The 24,003-nt window shown below is 40.5% G+C and overlaps 1 protein-coding gene across 2 annotated transcripts in view; it reads left to right on the forward strand.

Moving 5' to 3' along the window:
- Positions 1-24,003, forward strand: part of mast1a (microtubule associated serine/threonine kinase 1a) — a 53,902-nt gene that overhangs the window by 10,909 nt on the left and 18,990 nt on the right. For both annotated transcript variants that reach the window (XM_028405301.1, XM_028405311.1), the window contains exons 3-7: positions 16,269-16,357; positions 16,815-16,890; positions 17,366-17,438; positions 20,526-20,686; positions 22,615-22,690. In XM_028405301.1, coding sequence (XP_028261102.1) covers positions 16,269-16,357; positions 16,815-16,890; positions 17,366-17,438; positions 20,526-20,686; positions 22,615-22,690 — 475 coding nt within the window. The remainder of the gene's footprint in view (positions 1-16,268; positions 16,358-16,814; positions 16,891-17,365; positions 17,439-20,525; positions 20,687-22,614; positions 22,691-24,003) is intronic.

Raw genomic sequence — 24,003 nt, forward strand, 5'->3', positions numbered from 1 at the left:
CTGCTTGGCTGCATACTTTTCTGTCTGGGTGCTCTGTGTGTGAAACATGCATGAGTGTCTCTGGCTGCTGTCATCGGGTGTGTTTTGTCCATGACCTTTGACCCGTGTGGCGGGGTGGCAGATGTCACAGCATGACATGAAGGAGACACTGGAGCTCAAGGCAGCTCTCTCCCCTCGATGCACGCCTCGAGATTTTTCTGCACTTGTCCTCTTGTGGGTGGAGCTGGAGTCTTGTACTGTGGTTGATAATTAAAGAGGAATAAAAGCAACTTGAAGGACAGACGTGTCACCCAATACAGAAACCCTGAGAGGTGTCAGAGAAGCCTGGATGTCTCCACAGAAACACACATCACATCTAAATGATATCATACCCTGCATCCCTGTCTGTGACCCCCCGCTGTGTTTCAGTGATATCACCACCACTCACCTCCCTCCTCCCCCCCCTTCCCCGTCTCCTCTCTCCCATGTATATTTTATCCATCCAGACTCCCACATTAGCGACGGCATCCATTATTGAATTACTCCCCTCAGCACTACTGTGCAACTGTCACCCCACGTCAGCTTTAACATTTGGTGGATTTGTTTCAGAGGGAAGGAGGGAGGACGTGCACATACTGTATGCACACACACACACACACACACACACAAATTACGTCTCTCTGTCTTTACTTGCTGGGCATTGCAAGGCAGCAGCTCCTGTGATATCTAGGACAAACAGACAATGCCAGGGCTCATCCAATGTGGCGTTTAACAAAAATGTGTCTGTGTATTTCTGTGTGCATATTAAAGCACAAGGCTGACATAGTTTTACATTTTTTTATATTGCAAATAAACCCCTCAAAAACCTGTAATCTTGTATGCCCATATCTCTATACTGTCACACCTTCATCTCTTGGTTTGCAGTAATTAGTGTGAATATTTTGAGCACACATATTTTGCTCTTCTTTTCTTGGCCATAGTAGTAAAGGAATATGTCATTCAGTGCAATATATTGATGGGAATTTGTGGTATTTGTTATTCCTCTGTGCTTTAGACCTTTTTTTTAATGTGTCTCAATATTGCACTGAACATGTGCATGGTTGCTCATGTTTAATCAGTCTCACCAGGAACTGTTGTGCAATGAACATGTTTTAAAGCCTGTTTTAATTTTTTAAACGTGTCCCACAGTCATTCTACAGTAAAAAAGACAGACTTTGACTAAGACACAGAGATTTTACACTTATTCACCTAATTACAGGCAGGAGTGCAAAGTAAATTCTCATCATTTTAACTGCCTTTAAAATTCTGCTTTAGTTTCCTGAAGATAGCAGATTCAGAGGCGATTGTTTGTGGAAGTGCCACAATTACTGTGTTCAACACTGACCACTAAGGCAACTAAAGCAGTCACTTATCTCAAAAATATGACATAGGACTAGTACCTGTTAATAGAATGATTTCATTAGTGACTTTGGTCTTTTGTTTTTTGATTTGCTGCAGAGAAATGTATAATATCACTGTCAGTATAATATGTAAGCTTTAACATACACATAAACACAAATAATAACACTATTGTAAACCATCATGCACTGTCCCTTGTCTCTGTCTTGTCATACACATTAGACTTCACTTCACTGCTCCCTCATCTCTCCACCACTGATTGGTGTTCACTGTGTCCTTCTTGGTGTCTCACTCTGTTGCTTTCTCTTACATGTTGTTTCTCTCCCTCTCATTCATACTGCATATACTTATGTTAACCCCCCCCCCCCCCTTTCCTTTTTTCTTGCTCTCTTTTGCTCTTTGTGCCCCCCTCCCCCCTCGCTCTGTCACTGAACACTTCCTGGCTTGGCACTATACCCTTGAGAGCAGCCCCACAATCCTCTCTCTCTCTCCTTCTGTGAGGGATGCTCGGCAGCCTGCTCCCTCTGTCTCTCTCTGCGCCTTTCCTCGCTTAAATTCTCCGTCTGTAACACAGATGACATTTCCAAAACGTTCTTCTCTCTCGTGCACTCACTTCTCCTGAAGGCACACTCACGTGCACAGAGTCTCGGCGAGACATCAGAGTGTGTGTGTGTTTAACTGGCCAGAGGAAGCTGACATGCCAGCGTGGAGCATAATCGCTGCTTCTTGACTGCCTGCCTGCTTGTGTGTGTGTGTTTATTTCTGTGTGTACGTGTGGAGGCTCAGCTGCTCTCATGTTCATCTGCCAACACAGCCTCTGCTGCTAGCAACATGTTTCGACGCACAAAAAGGTAAATGGCAACAATCTGTCAACGTGCAGTCTTTGTGACCGGTGTGGTGCCCTGCTGTTGTTAGTATGTGTTGATTCATCAGAGGAGGTTGTTGTGTTTTTCCATGATGTTTCCGATGTCCATGCCAGCTATCACGCTGTCTCACAGTTGTCTCCCTGTCTCATTTAGTATCAGCAATATGGTGTGTGTACCTGAGTGTATGTTAAGAGTATGGTAAATCATAATTTGGTAATGCATGTATTTTTTTCTAAAATATCACAGTGGTAGACTTGTTAGAGGTGTATATGTATACACAGGTTAGTAATGCACATGTGCAGAAGGATTTAGTCTGCTTTAGATTATTGTTTGTGAGCTGGATGTATGCACACACACACACACATACACAGTAGATGGTATGTGCATGCTAGGTCAGGAGCCTGTGTGTCAGAGATAGCATTATGAAGTGAAAGCATTATTTTTTGTATCCAGGGAGTCATTGTGTAGCAGAGAGCCGGCAGTGGGCAGTGCTGGAGTGTTGTCTGCTTGGCACAACCCCTTGTTTTTCTCTCTTCCTATTCATTTTTTCCCCCTCTCTTCCATCTTCTCTCCTGCCTTTATTTGTGGTCCCTAAAGTGACCTCTTCTCTCCCCTTCTATTTTCTCCTCTCCTCTCCTCTGTCTTTAGTCCCTCCTGCTGTTAGCTGTCTTCATCTCATCTGGTCTCAGGGGGATTAGACTGAGTCTTCACTGTTGCTCCCCCTGTGCAGGGAATGAACAGCAGGATACGCTGAATATGAGCAAGCCTCCCATACTCAAACTGTTGGCCAGAACCATGTAGACTGTATGTGTTTATGAGAGCCAGAATGTTTGTTTAAACATGTGTTTGTTTAGGCAGTCTTACATGTGTATTTGTTTTTCACAAGCTTAGTATGTTTATAGGTTGTGTGTGCGCGTGTAGGGCACAATATTGTTTTTCTTACCTGTTCTGCTGTGACATACTATTAATATATACTGCACTTGTGTGTTATGTGTGCTTGATAATTAGTTTGGCTGCAAGATTATTTGCATTATTTATATGGATGATAAATTTGTTGATAAATTAGAAAATAATTTTAAAAAATAATGAAAAAAGATAAAGACAATCTCCCAGAACTGCAGATGATATGCCTAAAAAGCTTGATCTACATCAGAATAAAAAAATGTTTTTAGCCCAGCCTCGACCCTGGCCACCTGCATCAGGCGTCATTGAGGACTGGAGGCCTGTTCAGCACAGCCAGCAGGCTAGAAAACATACATACAGTTTGTACCCTTAATGGTTTGCATAGTTATAAATCAGCTGTGAAAGTTACTGATGTTCTGATTAGCTTTAATTTAATTGGCTTTAATTGACCAGCAGGTAATAATGTGACCTGCACCTCTGAGTGTGAATGATCTTTGGCACTGACCTGCATGTGTCTGCAGCACTCGATATAAAAAACTGTCAGATTATAGAAGCTAGTATCAAATGGGGTTGTAGCCATGATCTTTTGGCCAAGCCGTGCAGTAAAACATTCTTAATTGATGCATAATAATGAGTTTTGTTTAGGTGAGGGTGCTGAAACTGGAGTATAGCAGTGAAAATGTTCATCCATTGCTCATTCTGTGTTAAAAATATCATCGTGTCATTTATCCCTGCTTTCTCTTTTGTGCTGCTTTTTTAATTATCTTGCTTTCTGTCTCTCTCTTTGCTGCCCTGTATTGTGTGTATGTGTGCTTTCTTGGCTGGCTGTAGCAATTAAAAGAGATAATGCTTTTGTGTCCACTCCAAACAGATTGAGCCACAGGAAGACAGTAAAAGTGAGTGAGGGTTGAGAGAACATGAGGCTTGAGACAGAGACAGCAGCAGAGCTACAGGAAGAAGAGAGTGGGGTGGGATGAAAGACTGAGCCTGAGGTAGCGTCTCAGCCTACATTTAAGAGTAGCCCACCGGGGTTAACTTGACGACAAGTCAGACTCTCTTCTTTCTGTCTGTTTTCACCACTCGTAGGTTGTTTTGGGATTTATGAAAGAGAGACGGGAGGAGAATTAAATGAAGTGAAGGAGGGCTTAATGGTTTTGTTGCCAGGAACATTATCTCACTCACTCATGATACATACAGTATTATCCCACATATACATATTATTACACTCATGATGCACAGTTCGAATGATCCCACTTGTGACCAACACACAAGATGCTTCATCCCACTCAAACGCAGCACATGCTGTTAATGTCCAAACATGCTTTTGTCTTTACACTCTAACTGAGCATCAGACTGGTGTTTATTCATTGACGATCACTACTGTAATTACTTTGATTCCTGCAAAGCAATCAAGTAATTGGTGATTAACTTGATTAACAATCAAGTCATTTTTTGAGCTGTCTCAGATTTTAACAGCATGTATTGCACGGAACCTTCAGAGTGAGTGATGTCATTGATAGAGTGAGAGACATGAGCACACACACACACACACACACACACAAAACAGCTTTACATGCTTATTTATCAGACATTAAACATTATATCTGTCATGTTCATCACTTCTCTGCTGTTTACTACTTTCCCAAATTAAAATCCTACAGCCTGTTCTTCTTTTAAGCTTCAGGTATTATTATAGCCTCAGACAGTTCATGCAGTGGAAGGTCAGGCGGGAGGCTTGTGCTCTCAACATGTTGTGTCTTCTTCACCTTTAGGCTGTTGTTGTTTTTAGGGGTCTCCACAGCAAATCATCACTAACTCTATCCACTGCTTCCTCTTCTCTCACACCAACTTCATGTCCTCTCTTAGCACATCCCTATATCTCCTCTTTGGCTTTCCTCTTGAACTCTTGCCTGGCAGCTCCATTGCCACCGTTCTTCTACCAATATAACCATTATTCTTCCTCTGCATATGTCCGAACCATCTCAATCTGGCCTCTTCAATTTTGTCCCCAAAACAGCCATTCTGAGCTGTCCTTCTAATGTGCTTGCTGCTGATCTTGTTCAGCATCTTGTTCTTTTCAGCTCCAGATACAATTTCAGCCTTCTGTTAAATTTAAATTTTGACAAACGTTTAAAGAAATTCAGCTCAGATTTCAGCTTCTTCAGCAATTCACAACAAATCCTTGCATTATGTTCTAAAAATGCTTTTTCTAGTCAAACAAAGGGTTTCCTTTTTGTGCATCTATGTGTGCTGGTGTTTTTGCAGGAGGTATTTTGAGCTTCAGTAGAGGATACATTATCACGATGGGCCTAAAACCTCAACATAAGTAGGCACCACAATTATCTACTTGAGCATCAACATCTCACATAAAGCACACACTCAGTGGCGTTGTGGCTTTTAGACACAACCGAATGACTCTGCTTATATCTTTGTCAGCATGTTCTTCATACATGGCAGGAAATGTCTGCATGGAGGCTCCATATGCAGTGTTATATGAGCAGCAGTGTTGTTTTTTTTTAATGAAGGAGATGGAGAGTAGTAGAGAAAATGTTCAGCATTAAACATAGAAAGTCGTCTGCATGCTCTTACTCCTGTTGTTTGTACCATGACAGCACCATCTGTTACTGGCTGGTGTTCAGGCTAGCCTAAACCAAAACACACAGACTGTTTATCTCTGATATTTCAATGACATTATAACACAAGTTACACAACCATGTCATATACAACCTTGAGTGGGTTGACAAGCTGGCAACATGAGGACTAAATGTTAGTCTTATGGGAAAAAATTGCACATTCACTCTAAATATAAATCTTCCTAAATATTAAAGGCAAGGCTTTACTAAGTGTAACTGCAGAACAGTCTTCTGTCCCACTGAGGGAATAATGGGTATTTATATATATAGTTTTTATATTATGGTGTGTGTCATTGTGTTGAACCTTGTGTATTTCTGTTTGTATGTAAACGTGATGTACACCCACTGGAATGTGGATAGATAGAAATCTATTTATCAAATGCATAAGGACCACACACTTGCTGTCACCCTATATTGCTAATGTGTCCATAAAAAATTAATGCAGTAATGACCTGCTTGAATATTAATTCCTAACATGCAGAATTATAGAAAAGTGAAACTGGATTCGAGGAGTATTTAGTGTGTGTTACTGGAAAAAGGTTGCTAAAAATGTTTTGGAATCTGTAGCTGTTGTAATTTTCTGTTCCCTGCTTATGTTGTTACCACATGATGTATGTGTACTGTATGTGATTATATATTATAATGTGGTTCTAATTCCACAAAATCCCAAATGGCATGCGTGGTTGTTTGGGTGAGTTAATCCAAAGACTGGTGAGTTGGAGGGTCATTGATAAGAGTAATTTAAATTCGGGTTTTTACCCACGATGCTTTGGTTCTTCATGTAGTTTGCAATAATTTACACATTGTGATAAAAACTTCTCTCATCCGCATCACACTTCTCCACCTGGTTACCTTGGTTGCCATGGTGACAAGTCCCTGATAAGGAGATTTTAAAAAGCTATCTAAACACCGAGGACCAGCTGATCCTGGAGTTTCTAACGATGAGTTAATTTGTCTCCATAGATACCATGCACTTACTAGCTTGTGCATTAAAATTATCATCTATAATTAGGTAATTTTAATGTGTGTCAGACATGCTGTGAAACTCTACATTTATGCAAAAGAGTCGAGCTCAGCGAAGGAAGTATTTTATTCTTTATGAGGTGACGCTGCAGACCATTTATTATGAATGAGGTCACGGCTGAAACAAAGTGAAACATCGATATTGCCACGATTCAGAGCTCTTGTCAGGGCTCCATACGGTTCCTTCACAAAGCTGACACAGCCACCGACAGACATGAACATGAGGTGGAGAGAGTAATGCAGACAAACAGGAAACTTGCAAATGAGAGACCAATGAGACATGTGCGGAAAGATCCAGATAGGTCTCGGCCCTGCCACAACTTCCTGCTGCATCAGTCTGCCCGAGGATACACTTTCACACCTTTAGAGGACGTCTGACAGCACTTTCAAATGGAGAGGAGTGACACACCTAAAATAGACGTGTTGATGTTTATTGTGTCCTGGTGTGTTGTATTTATGAGCTGTGCCATGACTGGGCTGTTCTGTGACCAGTAAGTCTTTGGCTACATCATATTAGCTTATCATCTTAAGCTTTGCTGTGCTGTTACTAGTTTTATTTTAGTTATTCTAACTAAGCAAATAAAGGAATAGTCAAACATTCTGGCAAGCCCATGTTGACTGAGAGTTACAAGCAACTGTGCTAATACTACATTGCCAGTGGTAATGTACAATAATTGTACAATAATTTTTTTTTTTTTAATTTTTTGACATCAAGATGAATCCATGGACTCCACCTGACTTGTGTTAACAGTCCACACTGGTGGTGGTGGTGTAATGGTGTGGGGAAAGTCAGTCATCATTTTGAGTCTTCCTTTATGGCCACAACATCTTCATCTTGCACAATAATGGCTTTGTCATGTGTGAAAATGAATCATGGTAACTAGTCTGTTGTCATTATCACAATGATGAGTTCATTAGACTTCAGTGGTCTCTTAAATCATCGCTTTTGAATAGAGGAAGAGGTTTGGTGTGTAAATGTGCAGCATCTTGTAGAATGCATGCTACAGAGAATGGAGGCTGACATGAGAACAAAGAGAGGAGCTGAATAGATCTGTGAGTGTTCCTGCTGTTTCTGTTATTGTCTGTAATTCTGTGCAACTCCAGCCAAAAGAACCAGACCAGCAGAGTTTTCTGCTATAACTATAGGCAAACAATAGCTGGGCCCAGGTTTTAACTAATGTTTAAACTGACTGTTCTATTTTACAGTACACATTGTTCACTGTTGATGGGATTATACTGTTACTCCCAGTTTTATAAGTGTACACATATAAACATCTCTACCCAGTTTGAACTCAGTTTGGCTATAGCTTATAATTTGGTGTTCTACTCAACACACAAACTGTACCTTCAAATATAATGCTCAGCAAAAATGTTTTCTTTAAAGTACACACAGTACAGCACTACAACACATCCTGTATTCCAAGCCAGAGTGGTCTTGAAAACCTAGCAGCTCAGTTGTTGTTTGGTTGGAGCTGGCTTCCTCTGTGAGTAGATTAAAAACAGCTCCAGGCTTCATCTTCACTTTATCTTCAGTTAATTATCAAATCAACTGTCTGTAAGTTAGTTGGTTCAGCCAGAATGTCGGTCTGCCAGCTTGTCAATCATTCAGCCAAATTAAGCAGTTTCATTGTCTTTTAGCCACCATTCAATCACAGCTTATTACATAATCAGCCAGTTTCTGTATTCAGAGTCAAAAAAATAAAATAAAAATACAAATTGTTCCTTTGTTACAGCAGAATTGTCAATATTTATCTTACACGCAGACATGACTGGGACATTTCTCTGACCTCCTTTTTCAAGTTTTTCATCGTTATTCTTTAGCTACACCCAACAGCTATGGCTGTTTTTTTTCTTGGCTTTGTCATCTTTGTTTCCCCTTGCATAGACTTTCTTTCATGGGGAATAACAGCAAAAGGATCTATTTATGTCTCTGTGTGCTACATGGCATAGCAACAAGAAGGCCATGTGACTAACCTCTGCAGCAAACCCCTAATATCAAGATAGTCCTGCTGTATGTCCTCCAGCTATAGTCCTATAGTTTTATAATCCGGTTTATTTCTTCTGCTGCCTTCAGCATCACTCAGTCATTCTCTCATTGTCCATCTACATGCCTCATGCTTGATAAATCTGCCCACATGGCCTGATTTGGACTCTTTCCCGAGGTTGGGATCCATCCAGATCCCAGCGGATGTTTTCAGACCTTGCCAGTAAGAGCAGCGGATGTTGCGTAATATGATGCACTAACAGGGACCATCCTATTGGTCTGGGATTTTCATCCCCTCACTTTCATCCCATTTCTCACAGTGGTAAACATGCACTCACCTTTAAGAGGTCCTGAGGGAAAGAGAGGGAGAGAGGGGGATGTCACATGACAGGAAGTGAGACTGGACGGATCGATGATATAACCATCAAGAAGGTCTGGTGTCCTGTGTGCCCTGTGAGTCAGCACTTAGAGCAGAAGATGACACCACTGACTGACAGACAACACACACACACACACACACACACACACACAAAGAGAGATTAATAATCTACTAGGGTAAACACATTAAGCATGCACAGGCACTCTCTTACATCTGTTATAGACCAACATGTGCATGCAAATAGTTAACACATACACACACACACACATGCAGGGGGCAGGGAAAAGTCTTATATTTCATAACAACCTCCAACAGACAGTTAAAAGTCCTCTCATCATTTGCTATTAGGCTGTATTGGTTCATTCAGAATCGGCTCATTCCTTTAATTAATAGTGTGATTATGTGTAATATGCAGCTGCTCTATTTAAATTCTCCTCTGCTGTGTTTTTATCAGTGACCATCCATTATAATGAATGAGCTGTCTGGACTGTCTGCCTATAATGTAAAAGCTTCAGAGATCTTTTATGAGCCTTAATAAATTCAACATATTCAACTGCTCCAATTTCAGGACATATATTACTTATATTATTAGGAAGGTACATGTACTAAAAGTATCCTGTTAAGTAGTAGTAAAGCAGTGTAATTTGTGCACTGATTTGGCCAGTAGGCATAGTGTCTCTCTCTTATTACAAGATGCAGATTCCATTCTGCATCAGTGCCGTGTGAAACATGTTCATCCTTTGTGTCCTCCCTGCCCTCATATGAAGTGTGTTTTTGATGTGATTCTTTCACTCATTTGCTTTGAGAGGTGTCTTCTCACTTTCCTGGTATTTGCAGGGAGTACCGCACTCTTTTAGATTGGTGCAGTCTAATAGATATAGTTTCTGTGTTTTGTTTGAAGGGAAATGTCACAGACAAATTACTTAAGTGGAAATTGAATTCAGCTTGGGAAACCGATTACTTTTGTTTTTGTTAAAGATCCATCCGACAGCTCTGTAATCTTCAGGTCCTTAAGCAGTTTCTAAGTGTTTTCAGTCCTGTGACATTTTTAGTCATTACAGGCTCATTTTTCTTCTGCAATAAAAAGGCCTGTTGATCTATTAAAACAGCATGATTATGCAGCTCTGACTGTTTGCTCAGAGCAGAATTTCATACAGGTGGAGGTGGCGTATGTATGCATGTAATATGTTACTGAAGAGAAACATCTCTTTAATTTAAAGGATAAACATTAAGAATCCTCTGAATCTGTGCTGATTTGTTTTTATTCCACAGGTATGTTATGCATTTGTCAGTGCTAGAACAGTGCTAAAGATGTGACTTTAATGACCCATAGCCACATCTTTGTGTTTGTGTTGTTTTTATTGTCGTAACAAGTGTAGACAGTTTAGGACAGTTGTGGGGCAGTGTTAGAGGGCTGTGTGTTCATTCACAGGCATCCGTGTGTATGTGTGTGTGTGTGTGTGAGAGAGAGAGAGAGACTAAATGGCCCGATGCCAGCTAGAAGCCTGCGGGGGGGATAATTGCTCGTCAAAGCTTCAGCACGAGTCATTACAACAGATTTAACCTTTAACCCACAGCAGGCTGACCATCTTATCGTGACAGTGACAGTACTGAGTTTCATTATTGGAACACAGGCCAGGGGGGTTTGGCAGTTTTTATCTGTGCATCATGTTCCTGGGTTTTTTTTTTCTTTTTTTCTTTTTTAACTCTTTTAGTTTCTCTGTCAGGTACCCTTAACATCTAAGATTAAGATTAAGAAAACCTTAATTAGTCCCACAATGGGGAAATTGCATTGATATATGTAAATATACAGTATAAATAATAATGTAAAAATATCGTAGACTATGCAGAGTTACAATAGACTATACATTTATGGTAGCAATTGCACATCTGATTGTCAAATATTGCACAGGTGGATGAAAGTGGAAGTGGGTTGGGTATCTGTTTATTTTAACATCCTCACATGGCTGTGATATGTGTGATAGTTCTTCATGTTCTTTGGTCATCTGATCTGTTGATCTGTTCTGAGGCATACTGCCAGGATTATTTGTGCTGGCAAAGGTCTTGGGTGAGTTGAGGTGACCATACACAAAGATGTGCTCCTGATGTGATTCTGTGTGCTGTTTGACATTTTGGCTACATAAACATTTTTTTCTGTCACTTTGCCCACCCCTAATAACAATGTTTTGTTAATCAAAGAGGGTGTCAATAAGCTACTCCGTCTGCATATGTTGATGGGTTTAACTGGCCTTATAAGAGTAAACAAAAATGGCTGTAATTTTAGTTCATTTTCCTCGCATTTACTGCTCAATCAGTTTGTTTCCTTTTGACCTTACATTGATATTGTATAAAAATCACACATGAATAGTATTCCTGCTTACTTACTCAGCTTTCTCTTCTTCTTGCTCTGTGAGTTACCAAAACTATAAATAGCAAAACCACAAAGCTTCAGTTTCTAGTAGATATTGTAATATAACAAAACTTTTCACAGATATAGTCTGTAGAAAAGCTTAGATACAGTGATTCAAACACGTATTATATTGCTGCCCACGCTTCTCCTCCTTCCTCTTTCCTCTGCCACTCTTTGTCATTTTAAAGATGTTTACTGAGACCACCTGGGTGCGAAAACCTTCTACACAACACACAGGAACATTTATTTGCTTTGCACCTTTTGACAGCCTCAGCCAGACATAGCCGACACAACCGCACATACACACTTTTCTTCTCTCTCTCCTACATATCAAAAGTTGTGTCACTCTCGCAGTTTTCGCGTCAGCTCTGGTGGCCGTCAGCTGAGGCCCACACAATAGCGGCATGCACCATTGACCCCCAGTGAATCATACTGTGTCTGAGTGACAGTACCGCACGCCTCACCACTACTCATCTGTCACACACAGATTGAGCCTGCATGATGGATTACACAATGGATTATGATGGATTATAAGACTGGCTTTGAGAGGAAAACACACCAACACTCCTTGGCTTAAGCTGGATCCATACTCCGCGAGACAAAGACATTTTCCCCCCCTGCAGACGTTACGCCCACAAAATGACGTCATTTTTTGTCTCTGACCGCCCGCTGATCCGCACTCCTGTGCACAGGGCCCGGGCCGAACTTTGTCTTTCAAGGCTGTGCGGCAACCATGCTGTGATTGGTCGGAATTTATTGTGGGCGTGATGAAAGTGGAGAAGCGCAAGAGCCTCTCCAGGTATATAGGTAGGTGTATAAACAGCGCTGATTCAACAGATTTAGATAAGACCATACTGGTTTTGCATGATGAGCAATAAAAGAAAGAAAGAAAGGCAAGTCAGGGTGATTTGTCACCAATAACTCCAGACAGCCATTCACACATACCAGATGGTGACTGTTATTACCATTCTATATACTCCTACATACCCGGGCATAACAGGCTCGTTAACAATGTCTGTATATCTTTGCTATTGTTACTTTTAATGTCGCATCTTCACAGCTCATCACCGGACAGTTTGAAGTATCACAGGCACATTGGAACACAGTAGATGTGCAAATGTGGTCATAAAGGCACAAACACTGAATCTTTGCCATTGTTACTTTTAATGTCGCATCTTCACAACTCATCGCCGGACATCTCACGCTGTTGCAGGCCCCCTCTCTGTATAATGCCCTCTTGCCATGGCACAAGTCCTTGTGGTGTGTTAAAAAACTCAGTAAAGTCTTTCCTTATAGTTTAGTGGGCGGGCCGTATGAGGAGTTCTGCACACACGCGTCTCGCGGAGTATGGTACCTCAGTGCGGAAAAGACCTTTTTTTTGTATCTCTTACCACCCGTGGAGTGCGTTCTCCGCTCTTTGTCTCGCGGAGTATGGATCCAGCTTTAGATGTATCAACAGACAGTGACTCACAGTATTGTGCTCCACTGCAGGGTGACATCATATATTTGTGTTTTTACTGGCTGCAGATCAGAGCCGATTTAGTCTCATGCTCACCTTCATTATTTTATTTGTCTACACACAGTGCCTGTTCCTCTCTGTGCGCTCTGGTTAAAACAGAAAACAGTTGGAGATGTCACTGTTTGCTTCTTATGAGTGTGACTCTAAATGTGTTGCCATGGCAACATTGTATGATCCTCTCTTGCTGCACTTTATCTTTCTTCTTCATCTTGGTCAACTCATTAGGGTTAGAGGGAATTTGCTCATGATTATGAATATATCTGAAAGTGTCTTGTTTTTTTATATGGGAATATTTAAAATGATTGCATATATAAATAGATAACTGAATGAATCTAAACATCAAAGGTTGCCTGAAAACACAGACAAAGGCAAATGATAAAGTGCAGGCTCTAAACTAGCAAAGTGTTTGTATTTGCCCACTAAACTAGAAGGAGATTTAGATTTATGACTTGAAGAGTGCAATGTACAGCATACTAACATTTGCTTTCTCTCCACTGTACACACACATTCATTCTTAAACCAAATGGAGCCAGGATGAGCCCAGGCTGCACGACCATAACTGTGACAGAGTGATTTAAAGTCACATTTACACACATATATTCCCTCCTCCTCTGTTATCTCTTTTGCTTCCTCAGTCAAGTGAAACTGCAGCATGTTAGTCAAAAACCCTGACAGCCACCTATAGCTCCTGCAATCTTCAGACTGCTAATTATCAGGAGGGGATTTAAGAGCAAGACAGGAAGCCAGAGATACAAGGTGCTCTTTAAATAAGCTGTCTTACCTAAAGACAAAGAAATGAACTGCTGGAATTTAACTCTTTTTTGTCTTATATACAGCTCCTGAATTGAGACATAGCCTCTGCAGGTTTTGGTACTTCTGCACTGGCTTCATGTGCAGTGCAGCAGTGCAGTATAGTTAGTAATTAATTTTCTATTTCAGTGTGTGGTTTGTTATTTTTTATGTTTTTTTTTTCTTAAATCCTTCAACGAAACTATGGTGAATTTTAGAAAGACACACGGGTGACAATTTAAAGGGGAAGCAGCTGTCATCCTGTCATTGTGGAGGACATGTAAAGAAATGCAGAGAAACATGTTCTCATACCAGCTGAAGTATAGCGATCATTAATTGGCACATTAAACAGTCGATCCACATCCTTAAAAAATATTGCTGCCCAGTATGTCACAGAGCACTTAAGTTATTCTGCAGGATTGTTGCTCCCTTCTTTCCAGTCTGTCAGTAAAACAAAGTGCAATGAAGTTAAAGGAGCTGCATTGATTATGTTTTTTGTTTCTTGCTCTTCGTGCCTTCTCTACTGGCGTACAGCAGATATAATGCAACCACCTGCAGTGGGATGTTTGCTCATTCCCTCCTGTTGTATATGCTCTTTGTTGTTTTAGCAGAAATGGAGTAGTATGGCTCTTAGTGTGACCTTTACTGGTGTGACTGACAGCCAGAGTATAGACTAAAGAGCAGTGCTCCTATTTAATCTTTTTTTTTGACAGTACAAATGTTTTGCCCTTGCTATATTCATTTAAAGTAACCATGTTGTAATGCAGATTTCTGGCTTTCGGGCATGATTAGGTAGATTTGCCCTGCTGGGTTTTCATTATGATTCTATCTTGAATAGTCTTGTGGACTGTATAGAAGGGGAAAGTTGAAAAATTAGTTGTTTTGACTTTATACATTTTATTTATTCATCATTCGAAGATGTAATTTGTGAGAAAGGGAAACCAGGATGATGAAGGAAAACCAGATGAGTTCTAAAAAGATGGTGAAGAATTTGTGGTGATTGAGGGTAACTACTGAGGCAGGCTGGATTAAAGTTCTTTCTCTATGTGTGAATCACTGGAATTTGGTGTTTGGCTGGCAGACCAGCACTCTGTGGATGTGATGAATCATGAATCAAAAGCTAAGAATATATTCTAGAGTAGTGTGTGCTGATTCAGCTTTTGATAGAGAAATGTGGATTTTTCACGAGTGCAGGTTAAGGAGCTTGTAAAAAGCAAATAGGATCAATGGCATCTAACTGTGAAAAAGGAAAAGTAAGAAGATGGCACCAAGGTAATACTCTGGAGTCTCGTCACCTTTGTTTCTCGCCTCCCTCACATTTTCCCTTTCTTTGCTGATCTGTTTTCATTTTCTGAGAGTTCAAGCAAAGGAGGGTGTTAAGCCACTCTGTCCAAAGCTAATGCATTTCCCTTAAATATTTCAGTACACTCCTCCTCTGTTCTGCAAGGTTGAGTACAAGCTCTTCCTCAGCTGGAGCCCACAGAGGCTCGCTGCCACCGATAAAATCCTGCCAGGGGTTTGATGTCTCAGAAACAACTGCTGAAGACTCACATCAAAAAAAGAGATAACAGGGAGCACTTCAAGATACAGCGTGTGAGATACACTGAAATAACGTGTGTTGTGTGACTGTGCATTTTTCATTCTATGTGTGCGTGCTATGATTTACTGCCCTTCCCGAACAGATGTAGAGCAGCGTGCTGGCTGATGCAATGAAAAGCAAACTTGTTTGTCAGATGTGGCTCTGCTCTGCAGGATTTGGTCTGACAGGCTCACACACAGACATGAAAGGCCTGTGTGCAAACCCCAATCACACATGAAAATAACACCTGAAAAATCCATTTCCCACTTTATGCGCTGTTATGTAAGACAATGACTCCTGTGCGTCTCTTTGTGTTCCCCTTTGTGAAATTGTTCAGTGACATATCCAATGGTGGCAGCAGCAGCAGCATGTGAAGTCTTTATGGTTCAATCATTTTAGTCCTTCATTATGGTCTATATACCTGGCCTTTTTCTTTCTCTCCGTCTTCTCTCCATCACTCCTTCATTTATGTTCCATGGCAGGAGCCGTCATCGGACCAGACCTGGAGGAAATTAAAAATCTTTGTTGCTTCGGCGCTCTCTCCTGTGAATAGGCAATAAACTCCTATATCATGTCCCGACACGTGGACACACAGAGACATACTGCTCTCTAGATAAAAAGCATACACACCCACACATATTTCACTATAGGTTTTACATTTGCTCACAATGACAAGTAAGCACATTTTCAAACAGAGCAAGTATTCATTAACCTGGGGAGCGGGGGTCTCTGTGCCTGCTGTCAGCGATTGATTGATATTATGAACACAAATACTGAAGTGCTCTTTGTTCTCATTTATGTTCTAGCTGCAGAACTAGTAACCGGAAAAGCCTCATCCTGACCAGTACGTCCCCCACCCTGCCACGGCCACACTCTCCACTGCCTGGACACATAGGTCAGTACCTGCTCTTCAAAAGGAAATGAGGGGATTGACATCCTTTCTTTCTAAATGTCAAATAAATTCTGAGGAGGTGCTGAAGATGCTTCTTGACTTTTAACTTTGTTGAGCTGAGAAAAAAAAATATAGTAAGACTTTGTTGTAATAGTGCAGCTAAACAAAAGAAAAATATAGAAAGACAATATTGGAATTATGTTAATTCATGCACTGGTATGCATTTCCCATAGTCAAATAAAAGGAAGATGTGCACATGAAAACTCTGCTACTTATAGAGCTACAAGCAGATGGATCACAGTTGAGATGCACATTTTCTGTAGGTGTCTGAAAAGCAGGTGTTACAGTGAATAAACACTGAAAACTGCATAAAACAATGATTTGTTGTCATAGTCCACAATGTCGGTATCCTGCTGTCTTCTCTCTTCATATATATATATATATATATATATTTCATTAGGAAGCAGTCCGCTGGACAGCCCACGAAACTTCTCGCCAAGTGGACCGGCCCATTTCTCCTTCGCCTCTTCTCGAAGGTTGGCATCACATGATCATTCAAACATGCAACAGTACAAAGACAGCAATTGTTGTTTGGATTATTTTTATCTCCCCAACACACACACATGCAAAATGAGACCACCTGCTGTTACCCTGCCTTAATCCTGAACTGCTCCTGCCTTGTATGTGTGACAGAGGTGAAACAGCAGGTCAAAAACAATCAGGCCAGGTACCTACAATTTGGCCAAACACACACCCTTCATCATTCACTCAGAGAAAGTGTGAGACTCAGGAGGGGCTGCGGGAGGCCTGAGGGAGGAGAGGAAAGGAGCCAAAGTGTAATTGGATAGACTGAAAGGAAATGAAGGTGGTGAAACTGCTCTGGTATCACCGCCAATGAGCTGTTCAGAGAAACTAAAATAGAAAGCGACATTTTGGCTATTTAAAGTAATAGAGGAATGGTTTTCACAGTTTCTGTGACTAACACATGTTTTCCCGTTTTTTTTTTCTCAGGGCTGATGGTCGTAGATGGTCTTTGGCTTCTCTGCCTTCCTCGGGATATGGCACCAATACACCAAGTTCAACGGTATGTTAAACTGTACAGTAACAAAAAAAAAGCTACAGACATCCAATCAGAAACACTGAAGTGAGATTTAACAATGATAACATACACTGGGGCAATGTATGTGTGAATAGGAAGAACAAACAATATTTATTTTATGTTTTTACCTAAAAGTAGGGAAGCAGACATCATAAAAAATCTTTATAAAGGTCAAAAATTGCCCAAGGTACGTTTAGGTAAGTAGATCGAGGTTACTGCTTCTGATTTACAGGCCATCAACTACTTTATTGTTGTGTGATTGTGTTTGAGTGGGGTAATAAGAGGCAAATTGTCAAGCAGTTGTTCTACTAAGGTTGAGCAGCACCATATAAGTGCATTCAGGGCTCTACCACCATATGTAGCAGCTGCCTGGTGACGGAGCAGATTGACCAATAAATGTCAAACTTTGTGCTTGATTCTGGTCAAAGTGTCCTAAAGCAAAACTTTAAAGGGGACTTGCTCCAAAGATAAAAGAAAATGATTACAGAACACAATTACATGAAAATAAACATTTATGTTTCCATGTGTTTTATAGAAAATCCACTTTTTATTCCTTTTTAAGATACTCACATGTCCCCAACAGTGTGACTATACGAGCCATTCAGTTTTGCAGCCTGTTATGAAGTCATAAGGGGCTAAGCCATACCCCTTACTGGTACTCCTGTACAGTTGTTTTAGAGCATTCTGCTGAAACCACTGGGACTTCCTGCACCAACCTTTGTGCATTCATTATGCTGTGTTCCTACAGCATATTCTGCAACATATCCTCTCTGAAATGTAGGACAAAGCTGACTAAGTGTGTCCTTGTAACACAAACTATCAAGCTGCACACTACTGTGTTGCAAAAGTATAATCTCCCAGTAAAGCACAGAGCTTTTGAGGTCATTATATTGTTTAGAGGATGTGAGAGTGAAACTGAAACACATGTTGATCAAACACCTTTGCTGATTTATATTTATCAGGGGAACAGAGGGGGAGGGGCTGAAACGTAATTGAAACGTTCACTTTTGTCTTGAGTGTAAAATGTTTGGTGAAACAAGGACTGTTCAGAAAAATGAACGCTGCCATGGACCATTTGGTAAAGTGTCCCTTTTGAGAAAAGGACCTTAATGTGTGTGATGCTCAGGTGGTGGTCTTGATTCATAATCCACTCCCTCCATCCAATCCACTGTGAATATGTGCTGTCCTGAAGACAATCACTTCCCCTGCACATCTTCTGCCTTTAACACATCATTTCCTTCATTGACTGCCTCTCATGCATCTTCTCACAGATGCACATAAAGACACACTGTAGGTGACTCATTGATCTCGTTTTACTGGTAGACGAGACAAAAGATGGTTGTTCCCCCGTCTCTCCATACTCTTATGCGCCTCCATCCCTCCTCTCTCTCCTCCATCCCATCAGTTTTCAGTGCTCTGCTGGTTCTTACACGGGCCATTACTCGCTTGATTAGTTACAGCAGTACTCTTGCATACTGAATAGAGCAGATGAAAGGAGGAGTGTGTGGTGGAGTTTTGTATATGCAGAGGTTTATGTTGTAAAAAGAAAAGCTGCATAAACAGTCATGGAGGTATGACATAAACATAAACTTTACAGAATTATTAGTATAGAATTAGAAATTTCAATTTCTTTTTCTTCCTTTGCCAAATCTATAAAGTATCATGTATCATATTGGTGTCACTAATAAAGCAAACATATTCTGGGACTTAAGTAACTGCAGTGTTGAGACAAAGTTTTTTAGATGAGTAGTAGTCATGTTTTAGCATTCACAGCAGTATGTCTTCGTCCTTAGTGATTAACTTACTGTATTTCTTATATTACAAGACAGACTATTTACGAGTTTAGTTCAAAGAGAGGGAGAACCCAAACGTGGGACACAGGAAGGATTATCTCGTCTTGTACCTGCCGGGGTACACATTTGAGCTGATGCAAACCTTCAAAAGTTCAGCAGGAAAACAAAAACACAGGGAACATGTGGCAGATATTCAAGAACAAAAGAAAAAACTAAAGAAGGCACAAACAGCACAAGGAAGACTGAACATGAACTGACACCTGAAAGAGACTTTGACTGTATACTGTATGCACAAGGGACTGATGGTAAAGAAAAGATGGTTAAAAAGAAACCAAAGACAGGAAGTAAAACAAAGAGGAGACATGTGGAAAACTTTAAAAGATGAAGGTTTTAATAATAATAATTTAAAACAGTCTTTCCTGCCTTTGTCACAGGAAAGTAAAAGGTATCTCTGTAATAATTACTACACACCATCATGAGGGTGAAGAAAGTCTCAGTTTCCTTTTCTGCTTCTCTGTTGTGGGAGGGACTAAGACACAATTAAGTGAACAGAGAGCTGCCTGTCACCTCATGAACAGAGACAGATATGAAGTGTTTTCCAAAAGCTTTTCCCTCACTCTTCAGGCTCTGTGTCAAGGGACTTTCATAATTGATTCAGTTGACCAGGCTCGCATGCATTCACTACTCCTACATCACTCCTTTTCTGCAGCTTGCAACTGGCAAACAGAGTTTCTAATGGATTTTTTTTAGCAGAAAATCTTTGTGTAGCCAAAGCCAGCTGTGGTGTCCCATTGGGCAGTGTGTTCATTAAGCCTCCATTGATCCAGGCTGGTTTTTCCCCTCCTGTGCTGAGAAAAAAGTCTTTTGTTAAGACCAGTCTATGCTGCCATTAACCCCCTCAGGCATCAGGTAGTTAAAGCAGCAGTCAACTTCTGCTTTCAGTGACTTTCATTCCCTGCAGTCTTTTTCCTCATTTTTTTTCAGTCCACATTATTCTGTTTTGCCTCCTACACCAACTCCTTCTGGATATTTTCCTTGTTTTTCCAACTCTCTTTCTTGTTCTTTTAACTGAGTCGCCCCTGTTTGAGTTCTTTCCACCCACTCACATCATATCACACCTTCTCCTCTGTTCTTTCTCTTCTCTTTCTCTTTTCTTTCCTTCTCTTCTCTATTTTTAAACTATTGATGTTGCACCTCTTACAGGGGCTTTAAAAAAAAAGAAATCAAAGGGCCAGTCACTTTTTAACCTTGCCCGTTCTCCTTTTTTGTGTCTCTCCAGTCATCCAGCTCATCCCAGGAGCGTCTGCACCAGCTGCCCTTTCAGCCAACCATGGACGAGCTTCACTTCCTGTCCAAGCACTTTGGCAGCACAGAGAGCATCACAGATGACGACGGGGGACGGCGTTCGCCGCATGTCCGCCCTCGCTCCCGAAGCCTCAGGTGAGAGCACAATGGGTCAGGACAATTTGAGCAAGTGAAGACTCTACCTCTGCCAGGCTTCTGTCCCACTTTGATCTTTTTTATGTATTACATCCCTGAAGTCAAACACATGCTAGTTTCCTCTATAGCACACTGAAGCCCCTTTAGTCCCTAATTGATCACTGGGCCTGACGTTTTTCTTTGTTGAAACGTTTGGGTGAATTTTCGCCTTGTGCCAGAATAATTACTGAAATAAATTTCTAGCATTGCTAAAAGCCTTATTTTTGAACAGTTAAATTGTGGGCATTTTGTGATGTTAGACATAGATTAAATATGACATGGCTGTTCAGAAAAGACCTTTAAGATTATGAAAGGAACAACGTAATTGGTGTGCACAGCCAATTTCTGTTCTAAAGAGATGCAGAGGGCTCTCAGACTTTGTTTAGGGGCACTTATCATGTATAATTCACTTAAGGGCGACTGCTTTATTCTCAACAACTATGATTTACAAAGACAGAGGTTTAGTTTGCTTGTTTTCATTGTAGACATCGTATTTTACTAAATTTAAATTAAGTAAAATATGATAGGTCAATTTGGGTCACTCCTGTCCACATGTGTAGATGTATTTTTTTTCTTTTTTACTTCATTGTCTACTGTCTTAAACTCATGTACAAGAAGAAAAGGTGAAAGAAAAAAATTCAGCACCAATACTTTCATGAAGTATTTAATTGACTGTCTTAGTAGAAAGTAAATATTATATATAATGGGAATTTAATATTTAGGTTTGTGGGAACAGTGTCGCTTTTGGAGCTATCCTCAAGGGGTCTTTTAAAGGGTCTTATAAAGAACTGTACTTTATATAGGATCTATATGTAAAAAAAAAAATAATAACCATGTATTGATTGATTCTTATTGTCAGTGTCTGATCAGAAGGCAATGTGAGGCCTTGCTTTGCCCTGCTAGTTAACATGGTGGTGAAGACGAGCAGACAGCACTTTCAGGAACTTCATAGCACTTCTTGGCCAGTTGTACCTGGCACTACCATTTAGATTTGTTTATGCTCATCATAGGTGTTGTGTAAAACAAGGATAAAATGACAATATTTACCCAAGTTATTTTAGAACTGAGTTGAGATGAAATTCAATCAAAATAGTGGTGGAGTGGTTGAATGAGTGTTGCTCAGAGTCTGGGTATTTTCCACCAGTGTTGTTATATCAGTATCAGCCTACTCTTCACTGCTTTGATCCTCTCCTGGGTGCAGCAGTTTCTCTATTAGCAGAAGCCTCTGGTGTACCAACCACACCTATTATAGCCTCCCCTCTGGATGCAACATGCCCTAACTACACACGACACATTACTACTTATCAGTATTCAGTTCATATTAAGCTCCTCAGCAGCCGCTGGCCTAGATTATATTGTGTGACTTCAGTACATAGAATGCCTTTATTATAGACCTTGACATCTCTTATTATCACTTTTTTCACATCACAACAAAAAAATCTATGACACTAAACCCTAATAACAGCCATCTATTCATTCATCTATCCAGTCCATCTTTTCGTATGTTGCGTTTTCTTTAGTGTGGATCAGTGTAGGATTAGCTGCTGAGAAATAATGGTATTTTTTGTGGTGTCACATTTACATGCATGCGTGTGTAGGAAAGCTTACGTGTGACTCTGTATGTTTCTGACGTTTGTACTGTGCTGGAGAGGGATGAAGGAGTGATGTGCAGGAAGATACAGGATCCATTAAAGAAACATGGTGTACTGAATTTCTGATCAGTCAATTAGCATAATATACTGACAGGATGGACACAGAATTATTCCTTCACTTAAGCGAATAACACAGAATTGCATCTCCCTCTGCTGCCTCCCCTCATTCTGTTTTTCTCAGCCATACCGTCTTGTCGGTGCTGTATATCATTCTTCTTTGTGTTTGTCTCTCTCCAGCCCGGGGCGCTCTCCATCCTGCTATGACAATGAAATAGTGATGATGAACCATGTCTACAAGGAGCGCTTCCCCAAGGTCAGGCTCACACAAACAAGTGTTAACTGTGGCTCCACACACACAGGAATATGCATACAGGCAGAGGGCCATCTCTCTGCTACATTTTAAACAGCTGGTATAAATGGTATTTGCAGGCATCAGATTTATCAAGTGTGCGGCTGATAAAATGTTTGTGCCACAGAGAATGAAGAAGCACAAAACACATTTAAATGTCAGACATTAAAAAAGCCATATTTAGGTTTCTAAAGAATATATTTCTGTTATGGAAATTCAATGCAAAAGTCTATATCTCAATCATATTTGTGGCCCCTTATGACATCAAAAGGTGATAAACCGTGTCACCCACTACTGTAAGGTTCCAGCCAAATTATTTTCACCAGCAGACAGTCCTCAGATAGGGGTATTTCATCAGTTCCTCATTTGCATTTAAAGCTACAGACACACAACGCTAAAACCACATTTTCTGGAACATTATTTTGAAAGGTTTGCAATCCCAGAACTAAAGGGTATCACAATTCCCACTCCCACAGTTTTCCATGAATGAATGCTGTACTTGTTTATCACACCTGTCACAGAGAACATCAAAGAAAACATGTAGTTTCACAGATTTTGCTTCATCGATGTGTTATCCTACAGCACCATAAACAGCTGTCACTATGTATGACTGTTACACATGCTGCTATTGATTGCATTCCACAAACACATTACTATAAAACACCATTGCAGTGATATCTCTGCAGTCATTATTAAAAATCAGAGATTACCAGTCTCTCAGCTGAACATTAAGTGATTAATAATGCAAATCATCATTTTTAAAACATTAAAAATTAGTTTATAGATGTATTTTTAATTGAGTATAGACTTTATAGACTTAGTGTGAAAGTGAATGTGATGCACATTTAATGCGATTCTTAATTTTTTTATTTATCGCCTGCACCTTTCTCCAGAAAACTGTGATGCACACACATCCTCACCACAAATTCTGTTTGAAATACTAGTTTATATTTGAGTTTTTACCCCTCAGGCTTACTAGGATGCCAGAAAAAAGACAAGCGTTGTCATCTCTGTGAGAAGGAGAGCTCCAGGTGTGCAGAAGATCAGGGACTAAAAAGAGTTTCTTTATAGACTGGGGCTAGGACTCTCTTGGCTTTGTAGTCTAGCACTGGGGACTTGAGTCTGATGTAAGATTCTACAGGAAGCTATTGCAGGAAGCACTAAATTGCACCTAAATCAAATAAATCTGTGTCAGACCAACATCCTGAAGGATGAACTCCCACTACCTGCCACATTAAACCCAAGGATGTACAAACACATAAATACTTTCATCAGCT

This window comes from Parambassis ranga, chromosome 1, assembly GCF_900634625.1.
Source record: "Parambassis ranga chromosome 1, fParRan2.1, whole genome shotgun sequence".
In the NCBI taxonomy this organism is placed as follows: Eukaryota; Metazoa; Chordata; class Actinopteri; family Ambassidae; genus Parambassis; species Parambassis ranga.